This window comes from Mesoplodon bidens (assembly GCF_964165515.1).
Source record: "Mesoplodon bidens genome assembly, chromosome: 16".
Classification (NCBI taxonomy): Eukaryota; Metazoa; Chordata; class Mammalia; order Artiodactyla; family Ziphiidae; genus Mesoplodon; species Mesoplodon bidens.
In genome coordinates this window covers 51606321-51628440 of record NC_138173.1, presented here as the reverse complement: position 1 = coordinate 51628440, position 22120 = coordinate 51606321, and the positions used below count along the sequence as shown (strand labels likewise).

Sequence of the window (22120 nt, the reverse complement as noted above, 5' to 3'; positions counted from 1 at the left end):
CCTAGTGTTCCAGTGTTTGGCTTTATATAACTAGCCCACAGTAACTGGACACAGGGTAACTTTCCATTTTCTGCCAGTACAGGCAACGCTGTGCTGAATAACCTTGTTCACAACTGTTTTTCTAACTGCTGTAGAGGCAACTGTTAGATTACAGGAAGTAGAAGTGCTGAGTCAAAGGTAAATGCCTCTATAATTTTGGTAGCTATTGCCAGATTCCCCTTTGTAGGGGTTATATCATTTTGTCTTTCAACCAGCAAAGTGTAAATGTTACTATTTCCCTACAGCCTTGCCAGGAGAGCAGTTGTTCAATTAATTCTTGATTTTTACTAATCTGATAGAAATGTATCTGAGAACCCTCTGTTCATGTCTTTTGATTTTTTTCATGCTTGCAGGCTTTAACATATGAATAGTGAGCATGTATTCCTTTAAAGTGGAAGCATGAAATAGTGACATATCCCTATAGGCATGTATCTCTATGCTTACAAGTTGCTTTTGGGAAAGTGATGGTGGGATAAGATAATCACTGTTCAGTACCATCAAATCAAGCACTGAAGCTGTTGGTAAGAGTTTTTGGATCATAAACATGGAAAATAGTTATCTTAAAAGCCTATTTTTAAAGGATCTATCCTGCTTTTATTCCCTTGATACTATTAGTCAACACACCTAATCCTGTTCTGTCCTCCCCCATCTCTCTGCTGATCCCCTTTGTTTATTTTCATCCCCCTGCTTCTCGCCCAGATTACTCTCTTTCACTCTTGTTGTGTCTTCCCAAGTCCATCAGACCCAACTGTCCACCATTCTCTACTTTACCCCCTCTTTTTCTCCCTTACACTCTCTGGCTCACTCTGTCTCCCTGGTTATCCCTCTGATTTTCTCTTTCCTTCTCATCTCCTCTATAGTCACAGGGATAGAATAAAGATACGCTTGTCAAGGAAGAGCTCATGTCCAGTGGGATCAGGAATGGAAACACGCTGTGGCAGGCACAGCTAATGGCATGGGATTGGACAGAAGGACATGAGGGTATCACAAGGACAGGCCTGGTCACCTTCCTCAGCCTGGGGCTCAGGGACCTCCCTGAGGCAGTGACTGTGAAGGGGAGGCCTGGGGAGCAGCAAGGCCCGGTCTCAGGAGGATGAGGATGGGGACGGGGTCTCAAGAGAGGACCTGGGGCTGCAGTGTCCTAGGGCCAGGGAAGAGCGTGGCATCCTGGGGCTGCCGGAGAAGGGTGATAGGGGTGAAGGATGAGAAGAAAATTGGTTTTAATTTTTTCTTTAAACCCAATATTATATGGAAATAATTTAGTTTGTTGAGTTCTTTCAGTGCCCAGGAAGAAACAATAATACTTTTCAACTCACAATAATTATTTATTTCAAACAAATTTGGACAAGTTATTTCCTAATTTTAGTGACTCTATGCCAAAGACTTACTTGAGCAAGGTTCACCATTGATGCGATATCCTGCCCTTCCAAATCCAGCCACTGCGTTATTTTGTAAGACTGTATTGGTCCCTCTATTTATCTAGTATAACGATAAAGAAAATGCTTTGGGTCAGGCTCTTACACAATTATGCAATGAGAGCAGGTATGCAATATACACTGGAAACTAATTATGACGATACTTCCAGGAGTAAAACTTTTAATTCACATTCACCCCATTCAAATTTATAATACCAATGAAGTACTGAAATTACCTTAGGTTCTTGGTGTAAACCTACCACTAGATACTATACTTTAGACTTCATTATAAAAGTACATTAAAGAGATTACTTTTCATTTCAGTCACAAAATCCACTGGACGTGGTTGAATATTAACAAGCCATAGACAATTCCAGTATTATAACAAGGCTACAAAATTTTTATCACTCTTTTTTGGTTATATTCTGTTACCAAATTTGATTTATTAAGAAAAAGACAACTAAGACAATTACAGTGGACCATAAAATTCAGTAGAGGCATTCATTAAAGAAAATCTGCTATAATAAAAAACTGTGTTAGAACAAGTAGGTAATTACTAAACAAATTTATTTTATGAGCCAAAATCAGAGTGGTAGAAAATGAAAAATATGGAGCACAGAAGGTTTAGTTCTTGCCTACATAGAATCAGCAAAACAGTCCAAATCTCACTTATTTAAAGCATGTTAAACAGCCTTATTTTTAAAGATTATGATAAAAATAGAGTCAAATGGAATTCATAAAACTAAAAAAAATGCCTTTCAAAAGATATAGATAACTTTAAAGATTTGGAATTGACATTTGATTACATTCTAACATCTATAAATAGACAAAAAGAGAACATTATTACCTTATAAATGTATACTAAGTTCCAGGCTTTCAGATTTTGCTTTAAGGTGATTATTAATAGTTGTACAAAAACAAAATTCAATCCTTACCCTAACTTTCAAAGAGAGCTTTTTAAATTCCTTTTCTTTCCTATGGTATAAGTAAGATAAAAACAAGAGGAAGCTATCTTTCCTTTAAATCCTCTCTGTACTTTCCATTTTCTTGCTTACAATCTCACTCTACATCTAAATAAATACCTATAGTAATTGAAGAAACTTCACGGGAAACAAGAAGGGCCCAATTAGTAATATCCGATAAGAGTAAATAACCTTGCATATAGAATCATAAGAATTTTAGATGAGAAATGGATTTTAGAGATTTTATAGTCTATCATTATAATTTTGCATTTAAATTCAGAGTTAAATAGTAAAATGTGTAAGGCATTCAGTCAATTAGAAGCAGAGAGACCCTGTAATGGAACTTGAAAGCAATAATTAATGTTGGAGAAGCAAGTAAATAAGAGAACTATTTAAAACAATGGACATCAACACAGAGAAAAACCCAATGGCTACTGGAGCTCACAACATCTTTAAAGAAAGTTCATTTACTCCTTTAATCAGCTCACTTTATCCACAATCTTTATCTAAGGAAGAAATCATTTTCAGTGACATTTTGAGATTTACAAATTCTACAGAAACTATAATCTTCAATAAGGGAATTACAAATTATAATTTTGTCTACTTATAATTTTAAATTTGTTCACACTACCTCAATTGCTGCATGCCAGAGAGTTGAGCTCAAGTCTTTTCTGTTCTGATAGGTTCCTGGCCAAACTGAAAGTGTAACCAAGTTTCCTCGGACTCTGTTGGCATCCCCCCATATTCTCATGCCTGGAAAAAAAGAAAATTCCCCCAAATGAGTACTATAGGGAATGTCTTTCATTTCTTCCATGAAATTAGTTTTCTCATTTGAACCTGACAAACGAACCCTTTTGATTTTAGAGTGAACCCTCTGAACTCTTTGATACTCTACCTCTTTAATAGACTACCTGAATTAAAATCTTTTGTTAAATATGTGGGTTCACAGGCTCCACCTTAGATTTTAACAAATATACACACAAATTTTATACACCTTAAATGAATTTGTATTATGCTTTAGACTGATATTCAAGAAAGGACAACCCCCTAAATCAAATCAAATATGTTTTTTTTAAATATCTATATTTGTGAATAACCTTTTTGTTTTATATGTGAGAAGTATGTTAAATGTCAGTAATTTAAACTATTGGTGATTAAATAACTCACACAAGATCATGATCTGGTAAATAATTCTTCTAGAGCTGTACTGTCCAATATGATAGCCATAGCCACATGTAACTACTTAAATGTAAAGTGATATAATTAAGTACAATTAAAATTAAAAATCCAGTTTCTCAGTCACATTAGCCACATTTCAAGTGTTGAATGGCCACATGCAGTTTAGTAATTACCATGTTAGCACAAACATAGACCCTTTATTTCCATTCTTGAAGAAAGATCAATGGGACACCCTGGCTCTAGAGTTTGCAGATAAGGCTGTCTCAGAAGACATGTTATTGGACCGAAATATTATCATATTACCTTCCCCCACTGTAAAGTGAATCACGTTATCATCTATGTCCAATCCATCTGTCCCAAATACACCAACTGCGGGGGAAAAGCCACTGTGAAAAGCACAGCCTTGAATATAAGATGAGCCACGTTCTTGAATCTATAAAACATCAGGGTTCAGTGAACATTTTAGAAACAAACTTAAAGGATATTTAAAGAAAAAAATTTGAAGTAGGTGATTTTTGGAAAACAAATCTTGATAAACAAAATACTCAATTTACATTCCATGAAAGAAGATGACTTCCCAGCAGACCTTTTAATCCTGGGGAATTTCCATATATCTTTGGTTTATGATTAAAAAGAGCAAAAAATAAATGCTTATTTTAAATGTGAATTAAAAATTCTCAAGTGCTTTTCTATGCATTTATATTTCATCATTACCTATAAAATGCTAAGGAACTAAAAATTATTTTTCAGAACAGTTTATTATATGATGAGCAGAGATTTTTTTTTTTTTAACCACGGAAGTTGATACTCAAGGCAGGGGTTACAATTCAAATGTCTGTAGGAAACAGTCAATGAGTAGATTAGGGGTTTCAATTCCAAACCTACATGATTTAAAATTTTTATTTATTTATCTTTATTGACATATAGTTGATTTACCATGTTGTGTCAGTTTCAAGTGTAAGCAAAGTGATTAAGTTATACATATATATCTATTCTTTTCCAGATTCTTTTCCATTATAGGTTATTATAAGAATATTGAGTATAGTTCCCTGAGCTATACAGTAGGTCCTTGTTATTTTATGTATAGTAGTGTGTATATATTAATCCCAGACTCCCAATTTATCTCCCCTCCATAATATATATATTTTTAATCTTATTTTATTTACTTTTCATATTTTTATTTTATATTGGAGCATAGTTGATTAACAATGTTGTGTTAGTTTCAGGTATACAGCCAAGTGATTCAGTTATACATCTATCTATTCTTTTTCAAATTCTATATAAGAAATATGCTCTTTCTCATTTTTTCTTAAATCAGCAGCCCTCTAAGCATATTTATTTTCCCACTTTTGACAGAGGCATGGATATACAGACATGCTTTTCATTTGAGAAATTTACGCGACACTCACTTTGTTTAATAGTAACTGTTTGGAAATATTTTGATCATTGTAAAGTAAAGTAGAGATGTGAAATACTATTATAGATCTTCAATTCTTTCACTTTTGTGCTCCATTTTCTGTTTTGTTTTTTTTTTACTGACCTTAAATAATGCATAAAGTGGTTGGAATCAAATACTGTTGCAGTCTAAAAATGTTAATGGGAAATACATCTAAGAAAGTTTTATTATATTAGATTATAGTCTTAGCAATTCCAAGATATGGGTATTTAGTAAAGTTAAATGAAAATCAAATCAAAATGAAAATACTTAATTTTGGGTATATGCAAAAATTAAAAACAAAGTACAAACCTGTCCCAGGTTAAGAAATGTTACAGCATATCTTGGATCCGTGCTATCCCTGAAGCCCTCTTGACCACTGTGATAAAATTCCACATTACTTATTCTTGCATTTCCTAGTGGGGAAAAGAGTTACACATTTTTTTTCCTTGAAGCTGAATAAAAATTTTTGAAAAACTACTAAAGTTTTTGTAATTTTCCAAATTACAAATTTGTTTTCAACTTTTTCATGAAAATTGTATTCATTTTTCTTTGCCCTTTTAATCCAAATAAGGCAATGTTTCTGAATTTGTTTTTTTACTGCCCCTCACAAGAACCTTTTTAGACATTTCTCTTTCTGAATAGCGTTCCCTCTCCATGACATTTTAATACCACAGATATACTACATATCTGTCAAGGTATGGAGGCCCTTTGGAGGACCACAAACTGGTTACTTTTTTTTTTTCCCCCAAGAGTCAATTTTCACCTGTTGGTAGTGATACAGTCCCTGTTGAGAATGCATGGCATGAGGCACAAGTTATAATTTACCTGACATTTCAATTTTGATGCTCTAAAGAGCTGTTAAGGACATAATGTTTACATAATTTTTTCCAGAATATGCATTGCCAAGTATCTGCTGATCGAGTTTGTTATAAGTGCCACTGAAGTGACAAAAGGCAATTTCATAGATTATTACGAATAGCAATAACAATCCATGAGCCATGACTCTGTGCCAAGCTCTGTACTAAGTGCTTAACAGGCAATGTGTGGTTTAATTCTCACACAACATCTGTGACTTAGGAACTTTTATTATTCCTGTCTTCTATACAAGGAAACTGAGGCACAGAGATTCATGGCTGGTAAAAATACAGTAGAGGGTATTCCTTGTTTCAAAAACTGATATCTAATAAAATACATTGGAGAAGAGTTATTTTATACTAGAAGGGAAAAGCCTGTCTGGAAATCCATGAGCCAGCAATTAGATGTATGGTGGAGAACATAAGATTAATAAGATAGATACAGAGAAGAAATGATTACTATAGACCCTGGGCCTACAAAAGCCATAGATGCATTTTCTTTACTTACATCACAAAATAATTTATTGGAGCAAGGAAAGGTTGACATGTGAATAGGGTCCATCATGGGACTTTAAGTGAAACAACATGGACTAGTATCCAAGATCAGAATAATTTCATCCCTCTAATCATCTAATTCTTTATCTTTAAAAAGAGGACAATATTTATGCCATAATACTATGAGGACTGAGTGACATAATATGTGTTAAATGCTTAGCACAGTGTCTGGAATCTTGTATTACTTTATGATCATCATTACTATTCTCCTCATCAGTTAAGCTTCTGTTGGCAGATTATGACCAATAGGTAGAAGTTATAGTGGGGTAGCTGCTTGCTCAATATAAAGATTTTCTAAAATGAGAGCTGTTGCAAAATGGAATAGGCAGTATTGTAACCAAGTGAGCTCCTGCTGAAACAGTTCAAGTCAAGAATAGAGGATTACTCCTGGTACCCAGATTGTGAGATTGAAACACCAGCTTCCAATAAAAAGAACCAGGGTTACTTGGAGGAAGAACTTACTCCCAGTCTCAGCAAGAAAAAAAAAATTACTACATGTGCTTGTCATATCAGAAAGTGAAGAAGCTAAAAAAAAAAAAACCAAAAACAGTCAGGGACTTCCCTGGTGGCGCAGTGGTTAAAAATCCACCTGCTAGTGCAGGGGACATGGGTTCAATCACTGGTCTGGGAAGATCCCACATGCTGTAGAGCAACTAAACCCCTGTGCCACAACTACTGAGCCCATGCACCACAACTACTGAAGTCCACGTGCCTAGAGCCCATGCTCCACAACAAGAGAAGCCACCACAATGAGAAGCCCGCGCACTGCAACGAAGAGTAGCCGCCGCTCGCCACAACTAGAGAAAGCCTGTGCACAGCAACGAAGACCCAACACGGCCATAAATAAATAAATAAATTTGTAATTAAAAAAAAAAACAGTCATAAGGAGGAGGACTTAGGCACCAACATGAAAAGGTTCTGAAGGTCAACAAGAGGGCATTTTCAGTATCAATAAGGTTAACGTTCACAATGGATTAGAACATATCAAATATGTTTAAATCCATGGAACTAATAATGATACTAATAACAAAACAAAACAAAAACTCCTTGTTACCTTTGGAGGATGCTTGGCAACCAACTCATTGTTTTGAAAACTAGTTAATAAGAGGAAAGAATCAAACATTTTTTCTATCTAAACTATCCTTCAGGGTAGTCAAACAGTGGTCTGGGGAAGCTTCTCTTTAGAGAAATATTTGAGATTATAAATGAGGAGGGAATAGTAGAATTAAAATATCACCATTTTAAACCTCAATGATTCAATAGATCCAGGCAATGATAATTAATAACTGCTAACATCACAAAAGGAAAAACAACGTACATTATGTGCCTATTAATGGAAAAATAACAACCAACTATGAGGAGTTATTGCCTAAAACTTGAGTCCCGGTCTGGTCAATTTGCTAGTTCTAAATTTGCTACTTATGCATAGAAAATACAAGGGAGGCAGGGACTAGTTAAATTCTAGGGATGCATCACTAAATTCAGACTATTGGAAACACTACAGGGCAGATGACCTAACTTCTTTTATAAATGAATTGTAAGGAAAGAGAAATGAATTAGAGATTTAAGATTCATAACCAGTTGAAACATGGATCTTATTTAGACCCCGATTTGAACAAAGACAGTGAAAGAGAAAGAAGGAAAGAAAAGAAAGAAGGAAAGAGGAGGGGGAGGGGAAAGGGGAGGAGGGAAGGAGGGAGGAAGGAAGGGAAAGAAGGAATGAACTGGAGGATTCTGAACAATCATTTGATGTTTAGAAATTATTACTAACATTTTAAAATCTGATTCTTAGAGCTGTTTTTAAAGAAGTCTTTTAGATTTACACACTGAAATATTTCTAGATGAAGTAATACATGGTTGCTTCATTCATAATAGCCAAGATATAGAAACAACCTAAATGTCCATTAATGGATGAATGGATAAAGACGTGAGATACCTCCCTATCTATCTATCTATCTAAAACATTCCACTGTGTGTATACATATATCATTCAGCCATGAGTGAGAAAGAAGGAAATCCTGTCATTTGGGACAACATGGATGGACTTTGAAGGAATTATGCTAAGTGAGATAAGTCAGAGATAGAAAGATAAATGCTGTATGATCTCATTTATATGTGGAATCTAAAAAAGCTGAACTCATAAAAATAGAGAGTAGAAAGGTGGTTACCAGGACCTGTGGGGTGGGAGAAATAGGGAGCTGTTTAAGGGTATAAACTTGTAACTAGTAGATAAGTAGTCCTGGAGATATAATGTACAGCTTAGGGATACAGTAAAAATACCATATTATAAACTTCAAAGTTGCTAAGAGACTAGCTCTTAATTGTTTTCACCACACACACAAAAAAATAATAACTATATGACATGATAGAGATGTTAGCTAATGCTACTGTGGTAATCATATTGATATATAAGTGTATCAAATCAACACATTGTAGACCTTAAACTTACACAATGTTACATGTCAATTATATCTTAAAAAATATGTGCTTGCTGCTTCAAAATAATCGGTGGTCTTAAAGAAAGTGGGTGAGCTCATAGATCAAACAAGACTGGCCAAAGTTGATACTTGTGGTAATTGGTAATGATAAGCATTATATTATACATTTCTCTATCTTTGAAATATATTTGAAATTTTCCTTCAAACAAAAATAACAGATCAGTGTGCTTGTTATGAAACGATTTCTGTTTGAGGGCAAGGCTGGGCTAGCTGTTATCTAAGGTCATTGTTAATTTGATAATTATTTTGTCTATAAAGATAAAATTAGTAGAATAATGTTAGGAATTTGGTTCTGGAGGGTGGCACCTGACTGCATAATCCCTCTCAAGCCTTTATTTTTCCATGTGTTAAAAACAAGACATCAGGCCCAAAATGGAGTCACTCTTGCTAAGCCCTCCATCATTAAACAGACTTAATTACAGTTTCAGTTCTCCTGAAATGGAACCTTAAACCAGTCCATCACGAATTGCCCGATCAGCATTGGTTAGGTAATCTGCCTGATAAACCTCTGCCACCTACACGGGAAGTAACCTTGCAATAACCAATCCTCTTTTTTTTGCGGTATGCGGGCCTCTCACTGTTGTGGCCCCTCCCGTTGCGGAGCACAGGCTCTGGATGCTCCGCGGCATGTGGGATCCTCCCGGACCGGGGCACGAACCCGTGTCCCCTGCATTGGCAGGCAGACTCTCAACCACTGTACCACCAGGGAAGCCCCAATCCTCTTTTTGCCTAGTAAAACTACCTTGTTCCTGCTCCTTTCTGCCTATAAAAGTCTTTTATTTTGCACAGCTCTTTGACGCTCCTTTGTATCAGCTAGATTGGATGCTGCCTGATTCATGAATCCTTGAATAAAGCCAGGAAGATCTTTAAAATTTCCTCAGTTGGATTTTGTTTTTTTAACACAATGATCCTATAAAGGAGTGAGAATTATTTAAGAACTAAACACAGAAGAGACCCTGCTATATTTCATTTAGAAAAATAAACTGAATTTGTACTAACCTTTAAATGTCACCGTATTTTCAGTGAATGAGCTGACTAGGACGCGTGCACCAAAAGATTCCTTCAGCCAACCTGGATAATCCTCACCAAGTATTTTGATGTTCCTATTCAGTATCCCAACATCAGCTGCTAACGTGTAGCTCTGGCCGGTTTCAGGAACAAGGTATCTTTCAGCTGCAGCGGAAGGACAGTTAGATTATTACCAACACTAAGAAATACCTGTCTTTATTAGTTTCTTTGCAGCTCACAGACCATGTAACTTTCCAATATACCAAAAGTCAACACAAATACATGAATTGATTATAGAGTTACACGCTTAAATGTACACAAATGGCAGTCGGAAATTATACCTTTTTATTTATAAAATAAATATAATCAAAAGTATTTCTCCTATTTACAGCAAAAACGTTATTATAATCAGCACTTACAAAGTCACTGCTTCATAGGTATTTTGTAAACACTTCAAATTATACACAAAAACACTCTTGTGAGACAAGTTGGGAAGCTTACTGTAATTTTAACAGATGAGGAAATGAGATAGAGAAGTAAATGAACTTGCCCAGGGCCATGTAGACAGTCAGCAATACGTAGGTATTACCTCTCCTGATGCCTAAACCTTGGTTTGTTCCTCTTTTCCTGTGACATATTTTATATCAACTACAATTCTTTATAAATATGTAGTAGTATATCAAACATAGTCTGTACATTTACATCTTAATAATTTTAAAACAGAACCTAGGGGCTTCCCTGGTGCCGCAGTGGTTGGGAGTCCGCCTGCCAATTCAGGGGACGTGGGTTCGAGCCCTGCCCCGGGAAGATCTCACATGCCGCGGAGCAACTAGGCCAGTGCGCCACGGCGGCTGAGCCTGGGCTCTGGAGCCCGCGAGCCACAGCTGCTGAGCCCACGTGCCACAACTACTGAAGCCCACGCGCCTGGAGCCCATGCTCTGCAGCAGAAGAGGCCACTGTAGTGAGAGGCCCGCACGCCACAATGAAGAGTGGCCCCTGCTTGCTGCAGCTGGAGAAAGCCAGCGTGCAGCAGCAAAGACCCAACACAGCAATCAATCAATCAATCAATCAATCAATCAATAATAAATAAATAAATAGATAGATAGATAGATAGAAAACAGAACCTAAATTACATTCTACATTTCTAGAAGTCTTACCCAAAACTTTAAGACAAGCAAGTACATTTCAAACAGAGAGAAGTGTTTGGTACTTTAAATGAAAGAATCTATACTGTTGAACTTCAAACACTATTTTACAATTAAAATGTTCTTCAAAGAAACCTTTTTCTTTTGACTTAAAGAAAAAGATATGTGATATAGAATGATAGACACGTGCTTCTATCAAAATACTGCTTTAAAAAGTTCTTTTAAGTTTCTTTGTCATGCAGGTCTGATATCCACCAGTGCATAATGCCGCCTTAGCTGTAGTTCTCAGGAGCATCAGAAGTATCTGAATGGCTTTTCTAACGTTACACTCCTGTCTGCTTCCACTTCCTGGGATTCAGATGAAGGTAGCATGTGAAATGGGGAAAGGCTGGGGTGCTGGGAAAGCCCTGATCCTACAAGTTGAAAGATCATCTTCAGTTGATTCTGATTAATTCCTTCTTTCCTTGAGAATTAGAGTTTTACCATTTTGCTGCAGCTTGTCTAAGTGCAGTTACCGCTGAGGAATGTGTCAATGAAACAAATCAGGACAAAGATGCTCTTGGATCAAGGGTTCTCAAATTTCAGTGTGCGTAAGAATCTCTAGAAGCTTGCCTAAAACAGAAAGTGTCAGCCTTATCCCATAGAATGTAATGGTCACTGCTGAATAGTTACTGAATGAATTAATACACACAGCAGGGACTCTTTGCAGCCAACACACAAACAGTAGCATCCTTTGGGTACCACTGCCAATCTAAGTGAAATGCTCCTCTAAAAATCTGAGATGTTTTATCAAATGATTGTAATTACAGAGGAGAGCACTAAACTGTGAATATTTTGAGATATTTTAATTATATATCTATTTGGTTAAAGAACAGCGACTTACCAAAGTGAGTATAGGAAAGGGTATCGTTGAGAATGAGAATTTTGTGATCATGCAGGATTTTAACAATACTTCTAATTTCAGTCTGGTGGAAATCATAGCTTGTGGTTGTTATCACAATCTCTTCTCCTTCCTTAGAAAAATTCAAGTGCCAAATTCAAGAACAATTTAAAAAATAGGTTTATATTTCTTAATAACTATTAAATAATTCTAATTTAACTTACATTGGTTACAACCATGGTATTATCAGAGAGAACAAATCATACATTTAGGTCTCTAAAATAAATATGCTTTTGTTTGATAGCAAGAATTCTATATTTTGAATTATCTCAACATTTCCTTAAGTTGAATTCAGTCACTTAATAAAATCACAGGTGATATACATTTTTAAAATTAGATATATCAAAGCAAATATATTCATATTTTTATTAAAAACTGGTCAGGATAATATCCTTAAGACTTAAAAAATTTCCCCCAGATTTTTTTTTTTTTACACAGTTAACTATCACTGGATATTCCTGAAAGGTAAGAAACGCAGAGATAAGTGACAGCGCAAGGTCAAGTCTTAGAATCTCTGTATATCATATATGACAAGCTCCTCTTTGTCAACCAAGTCTCTGCTCAAAAGTACTTGCAGAGGACGAAAAAGAACTTTTTCCTCTACCCTTCCAAGTTCTCAGCTGGGACCCCTGTAACAAAAGTCATTAACAAGAGAAAAGCATATAGATTTATTCAATATAAGTTTTACATGACATGGGAAATGAAGCCCTGAAGAAATGGTTAAACCTGAGCATTTTTATGGAAGAGTGGAGAGTAGAGGAAAATTGTGATAGGGTATGAGCTAAGTGTAGGAAACTGGGAGAAACAGCAAGGGTTGGCCATTCAGATTCTTCTCTGTGTCACTTTGTCTTCAGAGCTGAGGATGTCTCTTTCCTCTGGGTATAAGGAGGGCAACTCTCACATGAAGGTTTTTTGACCTGCTTCAGGGGAAAGCCAGAAAGTCCTTCCTGCATGTGCAGAAATTTCTTCCCTTAGAGTATTCATATTTTGGGGTAGCATGTCCTGAACCCTGTCATACCCTTGAGAGAGGCTTTCTCTGGCCACTCTATTTAATGTTATCTGCCACCCTCTAGCATGGCAGTCTCTATCATACCTGTTTTATTTCCTTCATCACAAAGATTATAATCTGAAATAACACACATGTATCTGTTCATTTAGTGCCTGCCTCTCCCACTTCAATGCAATTTCCCCTATAGTCTGACCAATTTCTTCACAAATGAATCCTCTATGCCTAGAAAATGTCTGACATTAGGCTAAATATTAATTATATAAATAATATGCAGAAAATATTAACTGGATAAATACTAATAAATGATAATTGAATAAACTATAGGGATATTTAAATCATTTAATCACCTTTTAAAAATCACATCTCAACTATCACAAATACGAATATATTGTAAGTAGCTTATAATAACTCTCAATAAATCCTCCTTCTATTTACTGATTTTACACTACATTAAGAAAGCCAACCCCATATGTTTTGATGATTTGTATTCATTTACTCAGACTAAGCCTCGCTTTGTTCTGTGACCTTATAGCTTATTCTCAGCAGAAAGGAACTGGCTGAAATCTGAGAGCCCGGAAAAGTAATCCATCCATTTCCTTGACCCTTTAGCATTAAAAAGAATATTTGTAAAACATGTGAGTCTGTGGCCTATGCAAGCCTGGGAGTGTAATAGAGATCAGAATTGCCACCATTCATATTTTACCAAAATCTCTTATTTAACTCAGGCATATTTTGAATATCACTGGGCATCAGGATTTGTTTTCTTCCCAAACGCTTAACAATAAAATGTATTTAAAATAATTCTTTTTTCTGTTTTGCAAGAATTTGTAAATAAATATTTTTTACCCCCAAACTTTCATATTTTCCTTTCATAACTAATAGATACATGTTCTTTATATGTTCTGAAGAACCTTTGACACCACAATTTTTAAATGCCTGCTATCAAGTCAGCTTTTTGAGTGTAAGCTAATTGCAAAACATACATTTCTCTTCTGGTTAATCATGTGACAAAATAAATGTCCATTGGAATAAAGAAGAAACCTTAAGTTGACCCATGGCGTGTTTTCACTTTCCACCACATAGTAATTCCTCTACCTGCCAATCCACAGCATCCATCAGAGAGAGGACTTTGGAACCTGCCTCTGCAGTTTCTGAGAGCTTAGTTTTATATATCGAACGTGGAATTCCATGAAGATCCAGCTCACCAAACACCCCTACAGGAGAAAAACACACTCCTATTTATTCACTGCATAGAACTGAGTTACGTGCTATATAAAATGAAACAGTTAGTAGATATATTTTAATAAGCGACTGAACAATATTATTGCTTATATAAAAGAAAGATTACAAAGAAAACCAGATTAGAGAAACAAAATACATATGGAGTGATTCATTAATGTTAGTGTTGCAATAAATTACATTTTGGAAATATGCACATCTGTATCTATTTTAATGTGACATGATTTAATTTTTTAAAATCTCAGCAACTTTTATAACCTGTTACTACAAATCAGTGTCTGTAAAAACTTCTGAAACCGTAACATCATGAACTCATAACAAATCTTTTAGTGCTACATGTTCTAAAGTAGATTTGAAAAACGAATATGACTCTTGGTATCTGGAAACACATACCTAGGACCTTTGATCCTTGATTTGGTCCTCCTGGAAGAGCCCACTCTGGAGTAGAATGATTCCCTCTAAGAACAATCTGTAATTCTCCTTTAAAAGGGTTATCTTCCCAGCCACCAATTAATCTACCTCCCTGCAGTGAAGCAGAAAATTGTTAATACTTCAAAACTGAGCAGGAAAAATTTCCCCATAAAAAAGGAATTAGGAAGACTGGTAGCCTCCCCTAGTAAAAATGAATGAATTTTTGTTTTACAAAGAACCGTACTGTAACTAGAAGTGACCTTAATTTAACCCATCCACTTTGGGATGGGCAGTTTAAATGATTTTTCCAAGGTCAAATTCAACATCTACTACTGTCAGAACTGGACCTGAAACTGAGACCTCCTAAAACCTAAACTAGTGCTGTTTGAACAGATCACACTGTACTTTAAAATAATGCAGCATATATAAAATATACTCTTCTATTTATATCTAAGCTATGTTATTCATGAGCCATCACTGTTAAAAAAAATTGCTATTACTAAATGCTTGCTGATTCTATGCCAGGCATAACATGCAAGGCTTTACATATTTTATAACATTTAACCTTTACACTAAACCCATGAATTGGAATTACTATTCTCATTTCATAGGTGAGAAAACTGATGCTGAAAGAAGTCAAATAACGTAACCTGTTACCAAACTATTAAACAGTGAGGTAAGGATTCAATTGTAGCATTAATTTACCTCTAAGCTCTGTATCTAACCAAAATACCACACACCTTTAAAGCATTAAAGGCCTAGTTTTATGAAAGAAAGGCTCCCACTTATTTTTTAGTGGTGCTTAATAGCTTTTTGGTTAAGCTATTCTTTTAAATGAACACCAATAAAAGGCTGACAACAATTAAACTGATTAAACTATTACATGTTCAAGACCATCTGAGGTTTATGAGAGAATGAGATGATTATTCCAAACAACTGAAATATTTGTATTAGTCTGCTCCTGGTTTTCATAATCCCATCTACATCCATTCATTTTAAGAAATACTGTTTGCTTTCTTAAAAAAAAAAGGCTTGAAATCTTTTAATTTTTTCCTCAGAACTCCAGTGGATTCTCTGTTAGTTGCAGCAAGCTGTGAGTTTAGCTTTACCTAATAATAATACAGATATTCTAAAGGATTGAAAATGAGCAAACCTCACACTAAAAAGTAGCATGATAATTACTGCTTTAGGAATGTGTCATTAATATTTAAAGGAGAGCAGAAATATATTGAACTTAGGCTTGCATTTCCTGGGGTAGAGCCAGTTGTGTTTTAATCACATCAGGTGCATATGCTTTCTTATAATTTGCTTAGTAAATCTCCAACATTTTAGCATTTGGCTAATAAGCGTATAAATTATAAGACTGTCACTCTTACCTGCAGTGATATGTAGGTAGCATTCAGAACAACTTTTCTATAAGAAGACTCTGCAGCTCCCACATTATGTTTATCTTCCAATTCTAGAACCCCCCAAATAATGAGTCTTTCCATTGGTGGAATATCTGTGTCTGCCACAATCCATGTTCCTATAAAATAAGACTTTAATATAAGGAATATAACATAATCCATAGACTATAGCCTATAGATAAAACACTGACAGCCCTATCAGTGAGTCCTAATTTTGATGTTTGTGAGCCTTTTTCCACACAATGACTAATTCTTGTTTCTCTCAGAAAATCCATTATTCTTAATATTCAGGTTTAAATCCACATAAAACCCAGAAGCGACGTCTGACATCCAGGACACAACAATTGAGTCCATCTCTTCACATTTTCTCTTTCTCCAAGGTGTGCTGCATAAAGGTATCTACCCTAACTGCTAACTATTGTGGTATAAACACAGCATTTTATTTATTTACATTTATGCATTTACCTTCAGGAATAACAACATTTGCTCCTGGGTGAGGTATGGTATAATTATTTTCTCGAGATGACTGCCAAAAAGAATCATTTGACCATAAGCTGAAAAGAGAAAAGAAGTATTTCCATTAAGTTTTATCTCTGTATATTTAATGAGCATCTCCTTAGAGTGTAACACTATTCTAGATGTTTTAGGGATAACAGAATGCAAATTGGATAGTTTGTAATTTCAGTAAATAGACAAGCTAATGTACGCTATTAGTAAGGTACTCAACACACACAATTACATATATAGTTTTTTCTCCATTGAAGAAAACTTCCTTTCCACCCACAATCCATATCACATTTTCTCCTACTAAATCCTTATTGTGATACCCTAATTTTGTCTAAAATGTAAATAACTTAACTTCCTTATAAGATTTCACATGGTGGAAGACTGAAAAGAAATGCATCCTTTGTCCATTTAAAGACCCTTACATATGGTGTTATTTCATAGGGAAAGGGACAGGAGGGTATATAGTTGGCTAGATTCTATGAAGGGAAGGCTGGAAGAATGGTCTGTGAATAGGCAAGGATGGGTTAATGAGGGTGAGCCGCTGGGCTGGGGGCAGGACGGCAGGTCTATAACCAGAGTGAAGGTTACGTTACATTGAAATAAATATGGAAAGCACAGTTGGAAGAGAGACGGTCTCCACTTTCCATCACTATGCTTGCTTGAAACTATCTCAGTGCAAATTGTTACAAAGAATGTTATTATAAAGTTGACTGCATTTTCCCATTTAAAAATGTTCACAGGGGGTGCTCTCCTGACCTAGTAAAAATGTTTAAAAATTCTATGATACTAATGTAGGAATTTTACAAATAACCAATACAGTTTATTTCATTAAAAGTATATTTTTATCACACATTTGAATTACTAAGAAATATTACTAAAAAATCTGTTGATCAAAAATCCTGTCATAAAAATTTTGTCTTCATGGATTTAAAAGAGAGGTTAGCAATTAAATGATCATTTAGGATTATTTAGATTCACAGTAATACATTTTTCATGACGCAATCTCAATGAAGGTTTGTTTAAAGGTTGTATCTCTCTAACTAAATAAATTGATCAGGATTGTGCAGATTCAATAGTTGAGTTCATCTAGCTTTTCTCAAGCCTTTCATTCTTATCCCCAGCAGCACTATACTACATGTTATACATTCTTCTTCTAATTGCCCACTGTTACGATCAAAAAGGCCCAGTACTTCTTAAACTAAGCATTTGTGTGTTGTGTAGCTAGACCTGTATATTCTAGTCCTGAGGTACCAGTTTTGGATCAAGATTCTGTTTGTTTTCACTGATAGCTATTTGCAAAATACCAATTAATAATTCCAATTATAGCTATTTCCAGTGAGCAGAACTCATATTGTGAGAGGAGAAACACCTATCCTATGACATATACATGTAGTATATCAACACACACCTCTACACATCCTGGTCTATACCAATCTAAATCTATTAATGAGTCATAATAAATATTAAGTAAATATTGAATAATTTTATCTACCTTAGGCTATCTAGGGCTTTTTGGCCAATAACCTTTATGGCCCATATTTCTTCTGAAGTTCTCTAGACTCTTTTTATGAGCCTCCTTGCTTTCTCTACTGTCCCTCTGTTACACAGAGTAGTAAAAGTGGCCTTTTCAAAATGTAATGTCACTTATCAGCTGAAACATTTAAAGCCCTCTCATATTTCTTAACACTAACTGCCTGCATGACCTGAATGTTCTGATTTCCACCTATTTCCAATGCTATGTCCAGGCCACTCTCCCCTGCTCACAAGGGTCCAGCCATGCAGATTTCCTCTCAGTTCTTGGATATGCCGCACTCTTCCCCACATCAGGGCCTCTGCCCAAGTTGTCCCCTTGGCCTCGAACCCAACCTTCACACAGCCAGCTCTTCCTCATCCTTTGGGTCTCAGCTAGAATATCCCCTCCTTTGAGAGGCTGTTCCTAACCATCCACCCAAAGGAGGCCCCTGCCATGTTGTCTTCTGTCCCAGCCCCTTATCCATTCCCTTTACAACCTTTATCACAACTCAAACTCATGTGCTTTATTTTCTGTTTACCTTTTTGTTTGTTTGCTTGTGTTGGCATCTGTCTCTTCAGACAGAATGTGAGTGTTATGGGGGCAGGGACCACATCTACGTTGTTCACAACTGAATCTCAGAGCTCAGCACAGTGCCTGGCACATAACAGGTGCTATTTTTTAATGGTTGAATGAATATATAAACAAATTCAATTATTATTCTTTTGTGCAATGTTATCGCAGAATCTGTATATTCTGAAATCGTAATTCACTTAATAAATAATATTGATTTGTACTTGATGCACAGTAGTGGGCTCTCACATGCCCACTAATTGTTAACTTTTATCATCACCATCGTTACTTTTATGGTTATTATTTGCCCATAAGGGACACAAATATACATCAAATAAGGATCATGCCTTTAATGGTCTTGAAGACTAGTACCGTTGTGTACTAGTACCATCACGTATGGTAATTACTATAATATAAAGTAGAAAGTTATGTTTCATATGAGAAATAAAGGTAAAGGACTTTATAAGTTTCAAAGACAGAAAAATTATTTTTAACTACAAGACTTAATATATATTTAGGAAATTGAATATTTGAAATAAAATTAAATAAGTTGTATTACGAGACTTGACCAAGACTGTTATTCTATTTAAAATATGATACCAATGAACTTATTTATAAAACAGAAGCAGGGCTTCCCTGGTGGCGCAGTGGTTGAGAATCCGCCTGCCAATGCAGGAGACACGGGTTCGAGCCCTGGTCTGGGAGGATCCCACATGCCATGGAGCGGCTGGGCCCATGTGCCACAGCTGCTGAGTCTGCACTCTAGAGCTCACGAGCCACAGCTACTGAGCCCGTGTGCCACAACTGCTGAGGCCTGTGCACCTAAATCCCGTGCTCCGCAACAAGAGAAGCCACAGCAATGAGAAGCCCGCACACCGCAGCGAAGAGTGGCCCCCCGCTTGCTGCAACTAGGGAAAGCCTGTGCGCAGCAACGAAGACACAACGCAGCCAAAAATTTTTTTAAATTAAAAGAAAACAAAAAAACAGAAGCAGACTCACAGGCATAGAAAACAAACTTATGGTTACCAAAGGGGAAAGGGGGTGGGGAGGGATAAAGGAAGAGTTTGGGATTGTCACATACAAGCTACTATATATAAAATAGAAAAACAAGTATGCACAGGGCACTACAGTCAATATCTTGTAATAATCTATAATGGAAAAGAATCTGAAAAAAAATATATATATATAACTGAATCATTTTGCTGTACACCAGAAACTAACACAACACTGTAAATCACCTATCCTTCAATAAAAAAATAGGGACTTCCCTGGTGGCGCAGTGGTTAAGAATCCGCCTGCCAATGCAGTGGGCCCGGGTTTGATCCCTGGTCCGGGAAGATCCCACATGCCGCGAAGCAACTAAGCCCGTGCGCCACAACTACTGAGCCCACGCGCCTAGAACCCGTGCTCCACAAGAGAAGCCACCACAATGAAAAGCCCACACACCACGAAGAGTAGCCCCCACTCACTGCAACTAGAGAAAGCCTGCCATGCAGCAACGAAGACCCAAAACAGCCAAAAATAAATAACATAAATAAATAAATTTATTTTTAAAAATAATAAAAATAAAAACACTCAAATACACAGACACAAAAAGACAGTTATTCTAGAGAAAGAGATGCCACCTGCTAAGAAAGCATTGGATCAATGAGGACATAGTTTCTGGTGCTGTTGGAAGTTTGTGATCTCAGGGAATTCACTTAAGGTCTTCAGGCTTCGGCTCTCTCACCTATATAATAAGGGAGTTGGTCTAAAAATCCAGATCTAACGTTCTGCAAGTATGAGATTCCCAGTAACTTTCACGCATAATTTTTGTGAGATTTTTTTCCATTTTGTCATCAGTGTGGTTGTAAGGCTCAAGTGAAGCAATGAGTGTGGAAGTGCTTTGGGACCTACTGTGCAGGAGGAGGGCAACAGTGTCTCAGCCAGGATGACATATGAAAAGGATGCTGTCAAGAACTATTGAAGTATATTAACGAACAAAAGGCCTGTATACTTATATGTGGCTGGTCGCTTCCTGGGAATTGGTTTTCTTGATGGAGGATGTATAGGAAAGCAATCCTGGAGAACACAGCAGTAAGCTTGGAAATTAATAACAACATCCTTCACATCAGGATCCAGGGTCCCAGAAATGGACTGGCTCTGATGAAGGTCATTTTTTCCTGACACTGAAAGTGAAGTAAAAGCAGTTTAAACTAACATCATGATCAAAGTACTTGAATGTAAACAAAATATGGCAATTTGAAAATATTCTTTAGATAGTAACTTGGTATAATTCAAATGTATGGAATAGGTATGAAAAAATTCTGACAAAATGCACATGTCTGATTAAGAAGCAGAGTCAAAATACCTTGACAAAAACAAATATTTTAGAACTCGATTAAACTGTACTCTTAAATATTTTTATTTTCCAAAAACAATTAAATAATAAAAATGGAAACAAAATATATGATAGTTCATTGTACTCATTTCCTCTAATTTTGTGAAATAAATGTTGGGGCCGATTATGAGTGTTGGTGCTACCTCCAAACATAAAATGTAAGCTCTTAATTCAACTCAAGCCTCTTCCAGGGTAAATTTAGTCTCCATTCTTTAATTCAGCAAACATTTATTGAATCCTGCTATATACAAGGCACTATATAACACATTTGCCCATTAAGCAATTTTTCTCCTCCTTTAGATGAAGCAATAGATAAAACAATCACTTTTGCCTATTGGATACATACCCAGGTAATACAGAGTACTAGTGTTTGCTTCAAGGTGCCAGTCTCCATTCTTGCTAGTATTCCAATTCAATGGATTTGAAGAGCCGTTCCTCATATCAATGATATTAAACATATCAGCATTTTGAGTGAAGTTATGAGATATGATTACATAGTCTTGTTCCTATAAAAGTTTGCAAAAAAGTGACTTGTTTTATATGCTAATATCCTGTATAACATACACTAATTTTGATGACATTAATTAATTAAGCCCATATTAAAACTTAACTTTTAGTTTTAGTTTGGTTTTCATCTTGCATTTATATTTTGTTTATTAACATTTTACCTGTCTATGGTAATAACGCTAACTCTATCACTAAGGTAATGAAAGTCTTTCTTTCTTTCTCTCTCTCTCTCTCTCTCTCTCTCTCTATATATATATATATATATATATACACACACACACATATACATATATATGTATACATTCAGAGAATATTTAATTTCTATAATGTTTCAAAACATTTGAAACAGTGCTAGGTATTGTTTTTTTTGCTGCCCATATGTAGTACGAGTAGAAGAAAGTGAACAGGGATGAAAATACCCAATTCAGGATACTGGTGACCATTAGCAGTGAAGAGTGGGGACTGATTTCAGAGTAAGCCATACAGAGGACTTCCACTTCACCTAAAAATGTCTATTTCTTTAAAAAAATCTGAAGTACATAGTC

General features: G+C 35.8%; 1 protein-coding gene across 1 annotated transcript in view; it reads right to left on the bottom strand.

The window, feature by feature from the left end:
• Positions 1-22120, bottom strand: part of PKHD1L1 (PKHD1 like 1) — a gene marked incomplete at its 5' end in the record, with an annotated part of 156499 nt that overhangs the window by 30890 nt on the left and 103489 nt on the right. Inside the window, 12 exons of the mRNA XM_081258904.1 lie at positions 1428-1518; positions 3048-3169; positions 3899-4028; positions 5343-5446; positions 9940-10113; positions 11977-12106; positions 14138-14256; positions 14675-14804; positions 16069-16217; positions 16564-16652; positions 20685-20856; positions 21415-21574. Coding sequence (XP_081115030.1) covers positions 1428-1518; positions 3048-3169; positions 3899-4028; positions 5343-5446; positions 9940-10113; positions 11977-12106; positions 14138-14256; positions 14675-14804; positions 16069-16217; positions 16564-16652; positions 20685-20856; positions 21415-21574 — 1570 coding nt within the window. The remainder of the gene's footprint in view (positions 1-1427; positions 1519-3047; positions 3170-3898; positions 4029-5342; positions 5447-9939; positions 10114-11976; positions 12107-14137; positions 14257-14674; positions 14805-16068; positions 16218-16563; positions 16653-20684; positions 20857-21414; positions 21575-22120) is intronic.